Here is a 15,987-nt window from a genome sequence, read left to right on the forward strand (position 1 = left end):
GATGTCTCTCCTTTATGTGACTTGTAGTTTTTACACATTTCATAGGGATTTGATATCCTCTTGATGTTTTATCTTTCTATCAAATTCGGTAAGTTGACTTCCAAAAAAAAATAAAGGGCAAGAGATGGAGGACAGTAAGACTGACGTTCCAAACCGCCAGCTGCATTTGATCATATCTTAAAATAACAATTTTTGTGTATTTTTGATATTTTCATGCTGTTGTTTAGCATTGAAAGTATTATTTGATGTCTGCATGCTTAATGTATCTCAAATATGTTTCCTTACAGAAATAAAGGGCCACAGATTGCTTATGAGCGTAGCTTTAGGTGGAAACTTGCTCATTTCCGTTACTTGTGTCAGGTACTGATTTACTAATTAATTTATTGAAAATATATGAGTTCTTACATATGTATGTGCTGCCTTTTAATGTTATTGCCTTATGATTACAGTCCAATGCACTGCCAAGTCATGTGAAAATCAATGTATCCAGACAGACTTTGTTTGAGGATTCCTTCCAGCAAGTAAGCCTGCAAAAAATACTGTGTTTGTTTATCAAGACAAAGCAGACAAGCAAGAATGGCCATAGCCAGTTCAGGCTAATGGCCCTTCAGGCACAGTAATCTTCCCCTGGTGTTAGCTAGTGGGGGTTTTTTAGGGAAGACTGTTAGAAAAGAAGTGTTGTATATAATACTTTTACCGTATGATCTTTCATTTTCCATCTGTTTACAATTGAAATGCTTGTTGAGCTTGAAGTGGTTTCTGAGTATTTCAATAATCCTCAAGGGATTTATCTTCTTTGAGCTTGTCTGTGCTCCTCTTGTGAACTTTTTGTATCTACAGACTGCTGTGGTAGGGTTCCATAGCTTAGCCTACTGTGGCATCAACCACATTGGATTTGCTTTTCTCATTCCTGTGTGTTAGATACCTTACAATATGTCATTTTCTCCAGTTAAAACTGGTGTGCTGCTTTGTTCTTCAAAGATTAAGTCTGTGTAATTGAAGCTTACATTCCTTGAGCTCTTAGAGTCTGCAGCCAATGTACAATGAAAATTCTTGTTGCTGTCACCACAAGATCTCTTGGCAAGGATTCTCTATAAGTAAAAAGTATATTATAAGTGAAAGTATATTGAACTTAGTCTGCATTAAATTATTTCTTTTAAGTGATTTCCCTAAAACCAAAAATCATAAATATCAGATGAAGTGCCTTTTCGCCTGTTTTCCTTAAATAATGACTGCCTGAGGAAGAATGTAGGAACAGGGTACCCATACATCAATACTTTCCAGCTACTCCTTTTACTTTCTAGCAGTCTGCTGCCCAAGGATTTTAAGTCCAAGTTGGTAGTTTTGTCTGTAGTTCATTGATTGCTTGTTCCATGAGATGGTCTACTTGCTTTTCAAATTTGTGTAACATTTAACATATACACAATTTCTGTATCAACATAAATTACATCTGAGTGATGTAGTGACAATGCATAATTTATAACTTATTCATTTATTTTTTAATAGATTATGGCATTAAAACCCTATGATTTGAGGAGAAGATTATATGTTATATTTAGAGGAGAAGAAGGATTGGACTATGGTGGCTTGGCAAGGTAAAGAAATTTTCTTAAATAGTTTTTATCTTTTTAATATCACTCGAGCCTTGATTTCTCTTGCAGTCTGACCCTAGGTACCTTTTTAGTTCCCCTAAATGTATTAAGGAGGTGGAACTGGCAATACTGGCTATTGTCACAGGTTATAACTTCACATTGGTTAAACTATGGTCTCAGTTGTTCAGTTCTTTGACAAAGAGTGATGTTTAAATTGGAATGAAATTAATTACTCTAGACTGAGTTAGAAACTTTCTGATAGAAAATTCAATTTTCCTAGAAGTGGGGACTGTAGGAAAATAAAGTATTCTTCTTATTTGGAAAAGTGGGAAGCGAACACCAGATTGGGTTGATAAGAACAGAAGGGAAATAAATGAGAGTAGAGCAGGCATGAAGGAACAGCAGACAGGCTATGTGGCTCCACTGGAATGTGAAACAGCTGGACTACAGGTTTTTCTAGACTCTGAAGCGGAACATAGAAGGGAAAAATCTGATAACAGGAAAACCATAGACAAAGTTTCATTTCTTGACCACAGAGAATACAACCACTGACTACTGCTGCCAGTTGTTTGAATGAAATGTTATTGCTAGGAAAAAAAAAATCAGCACTATTGTATATCAAGGGAAGTGGAAGAGGTCATAGGTGATAGAGTTTTTCTTGTTAGGTTGTTTTGTTTTTTGTTTTTTGTTTTTTTGGTTTTTTTTAATGTTAAGATGTTCTGGGTTGGTTTTGTTTTGGTTTTATGTAGCTTCCTGCATTAAAACTGAATTCAGTGAAAATGGATAGTATTTATAAGTAAGGAAGCTTGCCTCTGAAGGTTGAGCTTCCTTAGGTATGTGGTGTTTTGCTTCTGATTACAGTATCACACAGATGTTTGGGGACTGATTGCAGGGAGGAATTCAGTTTTTGCTTTGCATGGGTTTCCTTTGGTTGATGTCCCTGTTGTGAGGGCCATAGGTTTAGGATGGGAACTGGAACAGTTCACAGATCTTTCCATAGAAAAGATGCTCGAATAATTTAACTGAAATGTGTTAATAAAAAACGTAGGAGAATAAATAAATAAATAATAAAACCATAAGTAGTTTAGTTCCATAGTTACTTAAGACTTGCCCAAGATTTTGTATGTGAAACTGAGAACCAGCCAGGATCTCATTGTAACTTGAGCTGAGAATTCCTAAGTGACACTGAAAAAATGTTCATGTACTGGCTAATAAAATACTGTATTAATACAAATAATAGATCAGCTGTCTCTCAGCAGACTAAACTCAGTGTTCCTGTCAGATTTTTACCTTGCATGCAGCAGGACCAATCTGACATTATGTCCTGTGGCAAGTTTCAGCTGTTGATGTGAAAAATTCATTGTTTCTACAATTTCTTGTTAATGACCAATTTAGTTTATTCTTCCCTTGTTATCTGACTTGTTCTAATTTAAATGCCTATTCATTTTGATGCTATTATGTAGTTAATGTGATGCCTTGCCTAGAATGCTGTACAACATTCATGTGCTTACTGGAAGATACATGGAATCTGTTAGGGTTATTGGATCCTGGCTGCCTTTCTCTGTTTACTTTTTCTACTTGGCCTTTGGGTTGTAAGCTTATCATAGTGCATCATGATCCATGACTTGAGTTTCATGGCACTGTTAGGAGAAACATGCCAGCAAACCTCATTTCTGTTCCTTGATCCTGAGTAAATACATGGATAGAAGAGATGCCTCTTAACTGTGACAACTGAAAGGCAGTCAGAATGGAATTCAGTCCCTACAGTTATTACAGGACAGACCTTCAGCTGTTTTTATGGGTTATCTCTAGGCCAGGTTGTTTATTGCCAAGCATTTAGTGCCTAATACAAAAGCTCCTGAGTGTATATGATTGTTCTGAGGCCTCTGCAAATAATATATGCAAATAATACAAAGCAAGAAATATTATAAAAATCACCTATCTGAACACTGAAATACCAGATTCTGGTATTATTTCAGATCAGCTGAGTTGAAAAAAATTAAAGTGGTGAAAAACATGTATTCATTTAACCTCAGCAAAAAGATACTTTTACACTGTCATGTTGTGTAGGCTTCACCAATGTATGGTAATGTGTTAAACTACAGTAACTCAATGAGTATTTTGCTGTCAGACTGGAAAAGCAAATAAGGTCTGCTGAGGTTTCAATTTGTTTGTTTTGATTTGTTTTATCTAAATTGTTTATAATAAGCATGGAATAATCTGTGATTTTTTTGAGTAAAGATGTGAGTTGTAGACAGTGAAGTAGGCATAAGGAGGGTAAATGCTGCGTACTGGTTGAGGCAAGGACTGTGTAAGAAAAATGTTCCTAATAGGCAGCTAAAACCTGTGCTCTGAGGGTGTGTTCAAGATGGAAGTCTTAACTATAATTTCTAAACTTTGGAAAACATGATTTTGTAACATTATTTGGTCTGATAACTATTTTTCTATATTTAAGAAATATATAATACCATATATTATTCTGTGATTCTAATACAACACTGTTTATATTATTTTTCAAAGTTTGCATATATTTTGACCATTTTGCTAGTTACCTAAGGGGAATGGTGATAAACAGCTGTATTTGATGGTTTTTATGTGTATACATGTTTTTTTTTCCTTAGAGAATGGTTTTTCTTGCTTTCCCATGAAGTACTGAACCCTATGTACTGCCTATTTGAATATGCTGGCAAGAGCAACTATTGCCTGCAGATAAATCCAGCATCAACAATCAATCCTGACCATCTTTCATATTTCTGTTTCATTGGGCGCTTTATTGCCATGGTAGGTTAGATTTTTAAGGTTTTATATTTGCTGTAGCTATACATTTACTCCTGAACAGTATTTGTTTGTACAGTTATTAAAGGTTATATTAATCTCATAGAAATGGAAGGTTAAGGCATATAAATTTATTGAGCCAATTCCCTGAGAGTTAAGTCTCTTGCACACTCATGTTTCCTGGGAGAGTGATCAAAATTAATATGATGTTCGATATAATACTTTATTTTTATCAATTGGATGTGTGTACTTCATGCAAACTGTTGTCTGAGTGTCTGAATACTGATGCTCTGAAAAATGTGACTAATATTTTGTGAAAAAGGCTCCTCAGTTGGACTTGGTATACCTTAGTATATTTGAAAAAATGAGTTAGAATGTTTTGCAGAGTACACTGGGCCTTAATTTAAATGTGTATGCTTGGATATAAAAGTCAGATACTGAGGAGACCACAAGCTGTCAGGGAGCTGATTCTCTGACATCCGATTTCTCTTAAACTACAAGCTGATCAGGCATGTTGTATCATTTCTTCTTTACCACTGAGTCAGTCTTCTGTAGTGACTCCTATTCTGTCACATTTCTTTCCTTCCATGTAGTGATAAAGTCATCTTTCCACATAATCATCATGTCTAAAGGTAGTCCTCAGCAACATCCCACAACCTGGTGAATAGTGAAACCAAAAAGAGTAGATACAAGTGCATTTTCAAACTGAAGAGAATATTGCCTTGTGTTGTTCAGGCTTTTTGTACAAAATTAGAATAAATATAAACAAAGTGTAACATAAATGAAAAAACACTTCCAGACATAAAATAAATTAGGTTTGGGTGGCTTCTTACTTCTGCTTTTCTTACAGATGCTTCTTAAGAAATATATTTGGTTATGAGAATAACATCTCTGATTTCAAGAGTTTTATGGCTGAGTTCACAAGTTTCGTGCTGTCATGAAAATTTACCTCATTGGGTTAACACTTTGAATAGGTTGCCACCTTTTTTCTTTACTTTAGATTCCTCAGTAAGTTACAGGGCCACTTAGCAGGAAGGCGTGGTAAAGCCAATTAGGTGCTCGAGCCAGTGTTTCTTTCAGTTGATGATTTTTGATATTGTGTGTAAGAAATGTTAACTTTAGGAAAGCTGTTTCATAACAGTACAGATCATAGTAGAGAAGTTAATTTATTAATGTAATTAAAAGGCAAACTTTCCTTTCCTGAAGTATTTATGTATTTATATTTTAAATTCTCTAAGCGGGGCAAGAGAGAGAGACCTGTGTAATGCTGCCTGGTGTGGTCTGTTGCAAGGTTTGTGTGTATTCATGGTTTATACTGGACTGAGCTTTCTGCAGTGCTTCCTGGGATACCCTCTAGTGGCTTTAGATAGCTCAGGTAATAATGCAACTGGGAAATGAAGTTGCAGTTTCTGTTCTTCTCACAGTTGTAAAATAGTAGTGAGATGTTTAGTTTTAAGTACTGAGGTAGCCACAGTTGTTTTCAACTGAAACAGGATTAAATATAAAGAATACACATCTAACTTTGTAATAAAAACCTGTTAAATGAAGCTGTCTGAGGCAACTTTTATATTTTGCTGTAAGATTATCATACACATCAAATAAGATGATTTTAAGAGCTTAATTTTGCAAAATTAGAAAATCACGTGCCCAGATGCTGCGCTTCACATGGAATTTCTGTCAGATCACCCTCCCATGAGAAGAATAGTTTAAAAGTAAATAGATGTATAAATAAACAAATAAATAAATAAAGGCCTTCAAGAGAACCTCTTCAAGGTCTCCTTAAATAGAAGAAAATGCATGCTTAGACTAAGCCTAAAAGGGGGGAAATTGGGTGAGGAAAAAAGATGGAGCCTAGAGGAAATGGGCTGCTAATTGGCTCTTCTGCTCACAGAATTTCAGGTGAGAGGTAAGAGAAGCAATGAATGCCATACATGGCCTATGTTTAGGATGCTTTTTTTAAAAGAGGAATTTTAGTGAAGAAAGTGTACTTGATAAAGCTGAGGGGAAGAAAAGGGTTTTCATGGTTATGGTTGAGCTTTGTGAGCTGTCAAACACACTGAGTCAGCGTAGCGGTTAACACGCTGTGTTTGTGTGTGTGTGTGTGTGTAATGTTATGCTTCAGTACTAGAAATCAGCTTACACCCTATCTGCACGTGTGATGAGACAAGTGTGACCATGTTTTGGGTTTTGTTTTGGTTTTTCTTTTCAGTTTCTTGGAGAACTTAAGTCCTCAGTTCTGTTACTCACCTACAAAAAAATGTGATTCCCAAAGCTCTTTCTTACAAGCTGCAGTAGCATTCTGTAAAGGATGATGTTGCTGGATGTATGTATGTAGTAAGAAATGGCAGTAATACTCAAGTAGGATCAAATATTCTGATCAAGTAGGATAAAATAACACCTGACAGTTATGTCTATTCACCAAATTAAGGGAAGAAAGGATTAAGTCCTTTTATGAAAGTTTCTTTTTAATCAAAGAATTTCTAAATTGTAATAACGTATGCTTGGATTAATTTTGTCCATTTTATTTTTTTGCTTTCCATTTAATGCTTTGTTCTTAATAAACATGGCTTTATAAAGCTGCTACAGCTATTTGGTACTCTTTATTATTTGAAGGAGAATGAAAAAAAAAAAAACCTTCAAGTCCAGAAACACTTCAATCATTCAGTAGTTCAATAAAAACTAAGCATATTTTTCTGTTCAACAGGCATTGTTTCATGGGAAATTTATTGACACTGGTTTTTCTCTGCCTTTCTACAAACGAATGCTGAGCAAAAAGCTTACTATTAAAGACCTGGAATCTATTGATACTGAATTTTATAACTCCCTAATTTGGATAAGGTTTGTAGTTTATTTTTTTGTGTGTCTTTGATATTTTATGGATTTTTTTTTTTCATATAGAATTCATTGCAATATTTTTTCTTTTCATCCAGGGATAATAACATTGAGGAGTGTAACTTGGAAATGTACTTCTGTGTGGATATGGAGCTCTTAGGAAAAGTAACCTCACATGAACTGAAATCAGGAGGTTCAAATATCTTGGTAACTGAGGAGAACAAAGAAGAATATATTGGGTAGGAAGGTGTAGATGCTGAAAAAAGTGTTCCATGTTTCTCCTGTTGCTCTAGTCCTCTTTAAGATGGTTGTTTCTGTTGGTTTTGTTTTATTTTGTTTTTACTTTTTCTTCCCATGTTACTGTGTAATTCTTGTGATTGTTATTGAAATGGTATCATGGTACATGTTGCTATCTTGATACACAATTTCTTGGTACAAAAGGAGACCATATGGAGAGAAGGTGACCTGTCATGCTTTTATATGTACAGTGAGAGAACAGGTGAAACTGAAATGAGAAAGTCTATTTTCAGTAACTTCAGGTAACAAATTCAGGTAGAGGGAAGATACCTGTTTGGAAGAAGATTCTAAAATTGTTTTGAACTTTGCTATAAATATGGAAACTGAAATTCAGAATGGTGTGTAACATGCTGTGATTTCAACTGCTTTTTAAAACTCTTTCTGCTACTCTTTTCTGCTTATTTCCTAATTTTATCACTGCCCTTCTTTTTCTGAACCTCTGTTTCTGATCTGTCTATTCAGTGATCCCAAAAGCAGATGTACACGGACCCTTTGCTGGGATACAGTATATGTCCAGTGCTGCACATAAAGTTTCTACTTAAATTAGTAGTCTCCAGTTTCTCAGAGAAATAGTTTCTATAGTACATAGATAAAGTAAGGTTAATAACAATATTTATTTTTAACTGTAATGGCAATCTAAGTTACATCATGCTACTTTACTATTATCTAAATTTGAAGATTTGTGATAATATAGTGTAGTAGTTTCCTTATAGTTAATGGAATTGAACAGGTAAGAAGTGAAGCTTGAGGGATTCTTACCTGAGGGGAATATATACGCAATCCTATGTGTTTGAACTTTTTATGTTGAATGTGAATTGATGTTTAATTCATGTTTGGTTTTGTTTTATCTCAGGCTAATGGCAGAGTGGCGATTTTCTCGGGGAGTTAGAGAACAAACCAAAGCTTTTCTTGATGGTTTTAATGAAGTAGTTCCTCTACAATGGCTACATTATTTTGATGAAAAGGAACTGGAGGTGAGGGTTTTTATTCAGCATTTTTACCTTTTGCAAAGGTAATACCTAAGGAGATTAAATGGATAGGTCAGCTTGAATCACTCATCTGTGTGTGCTGCATTTGATAGCTTCTGGAACATGAAGAATTTATTAGGAGCAATGGCGTTAGATCATGATGAAAATTTAATTCATGTTTTGTGGTGCTCAGCATTAAAATGTATTTTTGAAAGTTTCTGTGAAAGTATATGAGATCACTGATGGATCTGTGAGTCAGAGACTTTTTCCCTTTGTGGTAGATGGATAGAATTACTATGTAACAGATGACACAGAAGTTGATTGTAGTGTATAGTGATTGCTTGGTATCAAATACATGATCTAAGACAGGTTCTAGGGTTTTTATAATTAAAGACAGAAAATTAGAGGAACCAACAAGGCATGAAATGGAATTTTGCAGATCCTCAGTATGCAACCCAAGGACAGGTAACAGGGATTGCTTGCATGCTCCACATTTACTTAGCAATCAGTCTGGCCTGTGTTCACTCTTGGGGTTGTGATTTGGAGTAGGGACAAAAGGCTCTGTAGTGCTGTGCTCATTTATTTCTGTCTGACTTGTCAACATTCCCTGTATATAATGAGCAGTTTTCTGAAATCTTAAGTTAAATAGGGAGGATTTTTTTTTTTATGAAAAGATTTTTCTCAGTCTTAGTGTTCAGTTTCGTAGAAGGCTTTGCCTTCAGAACTTTCAGCTTTCATTGCCTCTTGTAATGAATACTTTTCAGACTTCTTTTGCAGTATGTTTTATCTTTATTAGTAGTAGCAGTAGCAGCAATTTAATCATCATTGTTTTGGAATATGAGGTGAAGATATAAGGGAAAGGGTAATATCCTCCTTAGTGTAAAAATTCCTCTTGTGGGAAAGGTAGTATATTTTATTATTGATCTGTTTAGTTGGAAGATACCAAGATTCTGATATTCAGTCTTTCAGACCACTTAAATACAGAGACAATTTTGGAGTAGCTCTGTAACCTTAGGATAAAGGAAAAGCTAATTGTGTAGTAAAATAAAAAAATTACCAGTCCTTTTTTCAGAGCAAAAACTTCTATTTTTTTACTGTGTCTCATACAAAATAGAAAATACTCTTGATTTATGTGTTTAATATGAAGAAATCATTCTCTTTTCTAGGTTATGCTCTGTGGTATGCAAGAAGTTGATTTAGCAGACTGGCAGAGGAACACTGTTTATCGTCATTACACAAGGAACAGCAAGCAGATCATATGGTTCTGGCAGGTATGTTCATCAGTTACATTTTGGAATCCTGTAGGTTTTGTTTTGATTTGTAGCACAAATGACGTGGAGTGGAGGCTGTCCAAATGAAGGTTCTTACAGCTTCATTTCTTTTTTTCTTTGCAGAGAAGGAAAGAAGGATTACTGGTCTTTAGGGAGGATACTTTAGGGTGAGAAATGGCAGATAGGTACACATACTACATATGGATGCTGGCTAATGAATATTTTCTTTTGTATCTTGTCCTTAGTGATTATTCAGTGAGGTTTATTTTATTCTTAGTGATCTGCCTCCTAAATGTTCTTATATGTAGTACACCTGTGTATCTTCACTTTCCAGTACCAGAAGGGAGCCTACAAGAAGGATGGAGAGGGACAAGAGCATGTAGTGACAGGACAAGGGGAGATGGATTCAAAACGAGGGTAGCTTTAGGTTAGATGTTAGGAGGAAGTTCTTTGCCGTGAAGATGGTGAGGTACTGGAATAGATTGTCCAGAAAAGCTCTGGATGCCCCATCCCTGGATGTGTTCAAGGGCAGGATGCATGGAGCTCTGAGCAACCAGGTCTAGTAGAAAGTGTGCCTGCCATAGCAGAGGGGCTGAGACTAGATGATCTTTAAGGTCCCTTTCAACCCAAATCATTCTCATTCTGTGATCTAAAAATGTCACATAGTATTTATGATTATTTGTTATATTAACTGTTCCAGTCTAGCCAGTGCTAGTCTTCACTCAAATTTTAATGAAGTTGACTAAGAAAAACCCTCAAACACTACTCAGGCTCTCAGTTTCTGTGATTTTCCTGAAGAGAAGTCAGACCTAGGGTCCTATCTTTTGAAAAACATTTTAGAGATGCTTTTGACTAAGTTTCTCTGGGAAAGTGATGCAAATCAGTTATTTCCTATCTTATTTATAATGTAAGAACTGATGATGTATCTTTTTAAGATGCTTGGTACTGAAAAAATCTATAGCAGAACTTTAAGTATCAACATTCATATGCATATTTTTCTTAGTCTTGAAATACCCAGACTCTGTGGCTAGACTAGTGCTGTGTTTAATAACAATGGCAGTAGTCTTCATACAAAACATTGGCATGATTTATATTTTAGTTTAGAATAGAATAGGTAAGAATTCTTATTTGCTGTTCCCAGCCTTTACATTATAATGGCCCCAGTGCCTATAATCTGAAATCACCATTCTTTTCCCTCCACCCAATTTTGCTAAAATAAAGAAATGCAACCAAACAAGGTGGTGTATTTTAAAATGGAATTATAGTTTTTCAACCATCTCATGGGGTTTTTATTTTTATCCAGCTTTTTATTAAGTAATTTGAATTTCTGTGCCTAGTTTGTAAAAGAAACAGACAACGAGGTTCGCATGCGACTTCTGCAGTTTGTCACGGGCACTTGCAGATTACCACTGGGTGGATTTGCTGAACTAATGGGTAAGTAAAAGGTGACCAGAACTGCTTTTATATTGTCACTGTTTCATTTGCAAATGAACCATGCTGCAAGTGTACAGATAAGAGAAACTTCATGTTCATCACCTTGCATCTAGAAGGGATTTTTATATTGTAAATCTCATGAATATGTTTATAAGCTGTTTGGAAATTAGCTTGTTTCTGTCAGAAGCATGTTCATGTATGCAAGGTACAGATTACACTTTTCAAAATCTTCTTTTCTAGGAAGTAATGGTCCTCAGAAATTCTGCATTGAAAAAGTTGGTAAGGAAACCTGGTTACCAAGAAGTCACACTTGGTGAGTTGTTATGTGTAAACTTTCTGTGCCTTTAGTGGTTTATCTCTTCCAGCCTTGCATTGGCCAAATCAAATTAAATCTAATTTGGATTAATTTTCTGTCTCCATCTTCAGCTTCATTTGATTGCCCTGACATGCCAGTATTGAAAACTTTCCTAGCTGCCCTCTTAAATTTTGCAACTGAGCTGAAGAGTTTGTCAGTGTCAGATCTATCAAAAGAATGAAAACATCCTTGTGTAGAACTGAAAGGTGTTTTCCAAATTATTTTAGAGAATACTAAGTAACTGAACAAGTCATGTTAGTAGTAGGCACATAGTTAGTAGATAAATTTATTGTGCAGTAACATTATAAAAGATAAAATGTATAGTCACAAGAAATAGCATGAAAGAAATGTCAGTAAATCTTCAAAACAAGGATGCTCAGCCAAGAATGCTGATACCTTCTCCCAGCAGGCTTCAGATGGCCATTATTGGCTTGGCATTCCTGTGCATACTTGAACTGGTGCATCAGGTACACAGATCAGTTTTTTATATTTTTTATAGCAAAATGGACACACTTTCCTTTAGCAACCTGTGACAATGATAATCATCATACTTTTAAACTGCTAATTTTCAATTTACATTTTTTTCACTGGATTTTGAGTGATGTTTGCAAGAGATAAATGTAATTTGTCTAGGATAATTTTGGGGAAGACATGAAACGATATGTTTTGGCAGAAGCCTTTCAGGGCAAAGTTTAGAGGGAATAAACACCAACCTATATCCAAGCATTTGTAGGAAGGAGGAAAGTTCAGCTTTTTTATGCTGTTGTTGAAATTTGGAGATGTATCAAACTAGGATTATATTAAACTTCATGCTGAAAATTTCCTTTTCTATGTATTACTATTATAAGCAATTATTATTCTAAGTATCATGTTTTTATGTGGTATTTTTTTAAGTTTTATAGTTCCCTGTATGTCGGACAGTCTTTAGTTTTTCACCATTCTGACTTTTTATCTGGAAACAGACTCTTTGTTTCTTAAAATATTCCTCTGAGACCTTGTTTTTACTTCTTGTAGAAAAGCCAAGACAGTGAGATTGTGCTGATTGTTGTTTCTTTTTTTCTAATTGTTAAATCAGAACATTTATAACTTCTACTATAACAACTGAGTTCTGTACAGCTCTACATGGGATTTAGATAAACTTAACAAAATTCTGTTTTTTTTTTTCCTGCTCAGTTTTAATCGTTTGGATTTGCCACCATATAAAAGCTATGAACAACTAAAAGAGAAGTTGCTCTTTGCCATTGAAGAAACTGAGGGATTTGGACAAGAGTAGAAGTGACTTCTAGTCGAAATGGATACCTTGCATAATAAAAGGCCCAGCCAACTAAAATTGCACACTTAATTGTATATAAGCTTTTTGTTCTGTACAGTGATCTTTCTGGAACTCTAAAAGTTTAATTGTTCTCCGTTCTTCCACAAATATATGCAAAACAGTTCAGCCTTTTCTACTTTTATTTATTGCCCTTTCAAAAGACCAGAAAAACCCCTCCATAAATTTTGAAAGCAAACAAGAGACTTATTTAAAATATATATATATATATAAAAATATAAATATATATACTAATGAGCTCTAGTTTTATAGAGCTTTAAGTGTATGAAAAGTTGCAGCCATTTAAAAGGGCCTGGATTTGCTTTATCTTGGCTTTATCATTCAGAAAAATGTTTAAACTGCTCAGTGTTCTTTAAAGAAACATCTCCAAGTTTGTTTTACTGCATGGCTGTTCTAAAAGGTGTTAAAGGCTTAGGCCAAACGTATCCTAAATATGTAGAAAGATGCTGCTGGTATTTGAGACGACAGAATCTGTTCTTCTGTCATTTTTTAAAAATACATAAATAGCTGATATATCCCTCTCTACTGATGTAGCCAAGGTCACGAATAAAGCCTTTACTACTTGCACAGGAGTCATGTACAATGCGATGAATGTGATTTAACGTTGAAAGGAATTGGTGCCACTGTTCTGACTTACTGCAGGAGCTGAACAGAGTATCTTAATTCATTTGAGCAGCATTGAAATTTGTTTACATAGTACCTTGGGTTATTACCATGAGGATGTTAGGTAATCTTCAAAGAAAAAATAATAAAAGAGAAAATATTACCCGTTCTCTTCTTGGTCTGGTGTCTCGCAGGCTTTTTTTTTTTTTTTTTTAAATTTGGTTTTGTTTTATTTGGTTTCCCTTTTCAATCTGTGATGTCCTTTTTATAACTTTGTAGAGTTATATTAATGTAAACTGAGCTGTAAGGGTATAAAAAAGGTAATGTGAATTTTGCTGCTTTCTGTGTTCTTGTTCAGTTTCAGATACTGGATCTAGTAAACTCAAATAAAATTGAAGTTACGCTTTGCACAGATAAAAACATTATTTAGTATTAAATAACCTCATTTCTTTAATGTTCTTACTGAAATTTAGATGTACTTGAATGAAGTACAGTCTAAAACCTGTCATCCTTTTATGTAGGTCAGGTTTGTCCTAAATGCACAGTAACATAAAAGCATTTCAAAATTAGTTTTATTGGCATATATTTGCTGAACTGCAAAGACGTGTTTAAAAAAATACTAAAATTTAACACCTTATTCATGTGAATTATATTAAATGCTACTTTTAGCAAACTGTGCTTCCTTATTATACAGTAAAAACGTGTTTTAAATCACCATTTGTAATATGCTTTAAATATTACCTGTAAATTCCATGACATTTAACTTACGCAGAATTTTGTAAACACATGAAAATGATTTTAGAATACAATTCAACACACTTGTGTTAACATGTCATATTGCACTGTTAAAAGTGTACATGCAGAAAAAATTACCTGTATTTGTTCATGTATCTTTCCAATGCAGCAGCTGAATTCTGCCAAAAATTTATTTTTCTACATATTGGATTGTCTCAAGGCTTTGTATTCAATATGCACAGCTTACACTGGGAGCTGTACCTGTAGAGAGCTCTGGTCACAGCAGTGGTGCAGCGGGCTCAAACAGACTGCTGTCTTATGTGAACTTTTCTGTAAGAGCTTCAAAAATTTCCACCACTTTGAGGGTTTTTCTTACACCACCAAGTACCTTCTGCAAAACCATTTTTATATAGCACTAAATTCATTTGAAGTGCAAATCCACTTAAATTATCACTAATGCTGGTTAGAATGGAGGAAGTTTAAGAAAACAAACCGAGGTCAAAGGCCAGGCACCAGGAGTGTGTGTCACTTGCCTAAAAGACAAGGAGGGTTAAATGTCACAGTTAATGAGTTTGCACTAATGAATGACTTGGTGACCCACTACCAACTGCTGAATTTTGTGAATCTGTGAGTAACTGAACAAAATAAAAAAGACAGCACATCACAAGAATGTAGTTGTTTTATTGTCTGGTAACGTTAGCTGTCTTATACCTGCAATGTTTTTTCCTGGGGGTAAGGATTAGTAAGCATGAAAAAACCAAAGCCGGTCGCTTTCTATCCATGTGTATGATCTGTGAATTGGTGTCAAGGGCCTGACTGAAAGAATGGCTCTGGAGGAAAAGAAAGTACTGTACACTGTGTGCACATGTGTACAGTACTTTGATTTTCTGGGAATTTCAGTAAGACTGTTGTAATTTTTTCTTTTCCCACTTGAATTCCCCATATTTCACCTATCTTTGGGGGAGTGAATATGACAACAAAAAGAGGGAAGGCAGCAATGGTTGGAGATCAGACCAGGGTACCAGGGAAGTAATACTGCTTGGAGCAGCTGTTGTGTAGTTCATGGGTTTTGTTGTTTCCTTTCTTCCTGCAACTCAGCTTTTCACTACATACTCCACAGCTGTTAGTACCTGGATAGTCTTCCTTTGGCAACAGCAGAAAAGGCATATAAAGAAAGGTGCCACAAAGCTACTAGAAGTAACTACACAAATGTTTTTATAAAATATGAATGCAGAAAATTCTCTCTCAAACACTCCCATCATCCACCGTGAGACTCTGTGACATAGAGGACTTCATTATGATGCTTTACTAATAGAAATAATTACTTTATAGTAATTGATTAGACCCTGTTTTAAATGTGGTTTTGCAACATCAGGCTTTAATTCAAGCCCCAGATTCTTTCTCAAGTGTGCTTTCTCAAGTTTGCTACTGACTTAGCTCAGCCTTGGTTAGTCCAAGCAATTTATGCTATTCATCTTCCTTGTAGAGATTACAATACCCTTTCCTAGTAAAGCAAACATTAGGTATTTCTAGTCAATTTTTTTCTAGGCTGTTCTACTGACAATTCCACAGGTAATTGATTGCCTACTATTTTTTCATTATTTGGTCCACTTTTTCTCTTGGGTAATTGGAATATAGTGTTTGGCTGGACACCTAACTTAGGTTTCTTTGTATTTCTGGTGAAAATTCCTGCCAACATAGTAGTTTTACATCTGTGAACAGAAGTCCATATCCTCCCACACAGAAGTTCCTTTCTAATGTACTGGGGGTGTGTATTCCTTCTGTTATCACAGTC

The 15,987-nt window shown here is 35.0% G+C and overlaps 1 protein-coding gene across 15 annotated transcripts in view; it reads left to right on the top strand.

Moving 5' to 3' along the window:
• WWP1 (WW domain containing E3 ubiquitin protein ligase 1) overlaps positions 1-14,856 on the top strand; it is a 59,164-nt gene extending 44,308 nt beyond the window's left edge. For 6 of the 15 annotated variants that reach the window (XM_015616835.3, XM_015616842.3, XM_015616850.3 and 3 more), the window contains 11 exons: positions 288-360; positions 450-521; positions 1,507-1,595; positions 4,214-4,373; positions 7,072-7,205; positions 7,298-7,438; positions 8,350-8,470; positions 9,631-9,735; positions 11,073-11,169; positions 11,410-11,482; positions 12,698-14,397. In XM_015616835.3, coding sequence (XP_015472321.1) covers positions 288-360; positions 450-521; positions 1,507-1,595; positions 4,214-4,373; positions 7,072-7,205; positions 7,298-7,438; positions 8,350-8,470; positions 9,631-9,735; positions 11,073-11,169; positions 11,410-11,482; positions 12,698-12,797 — 1,165 coding nt within the window. In that variant the 3' untranslated portion in view covers positions 12,798-14,397. The other 9 variants (XM_033512320.1, XM_033512322.1, XM_033512321.1 and 6 more) reach the window with 6 other exon arrangements.
• Positions 14,857-15,987: the final 1,131 nt, after the last annotated feature.

The sequence above is a fragment of the Parus major genome, chromosome 2 (genome assembly GCF_001522545.3).
Source record: "Parus major isolate Abel chromosome 2, Parus_major1.1, whole genome shotgun sequence".
NCBI lineage: Eukaryota > Metazoa > Chordata > Aves > Passeriformes > Paridae > Parus > Parus major.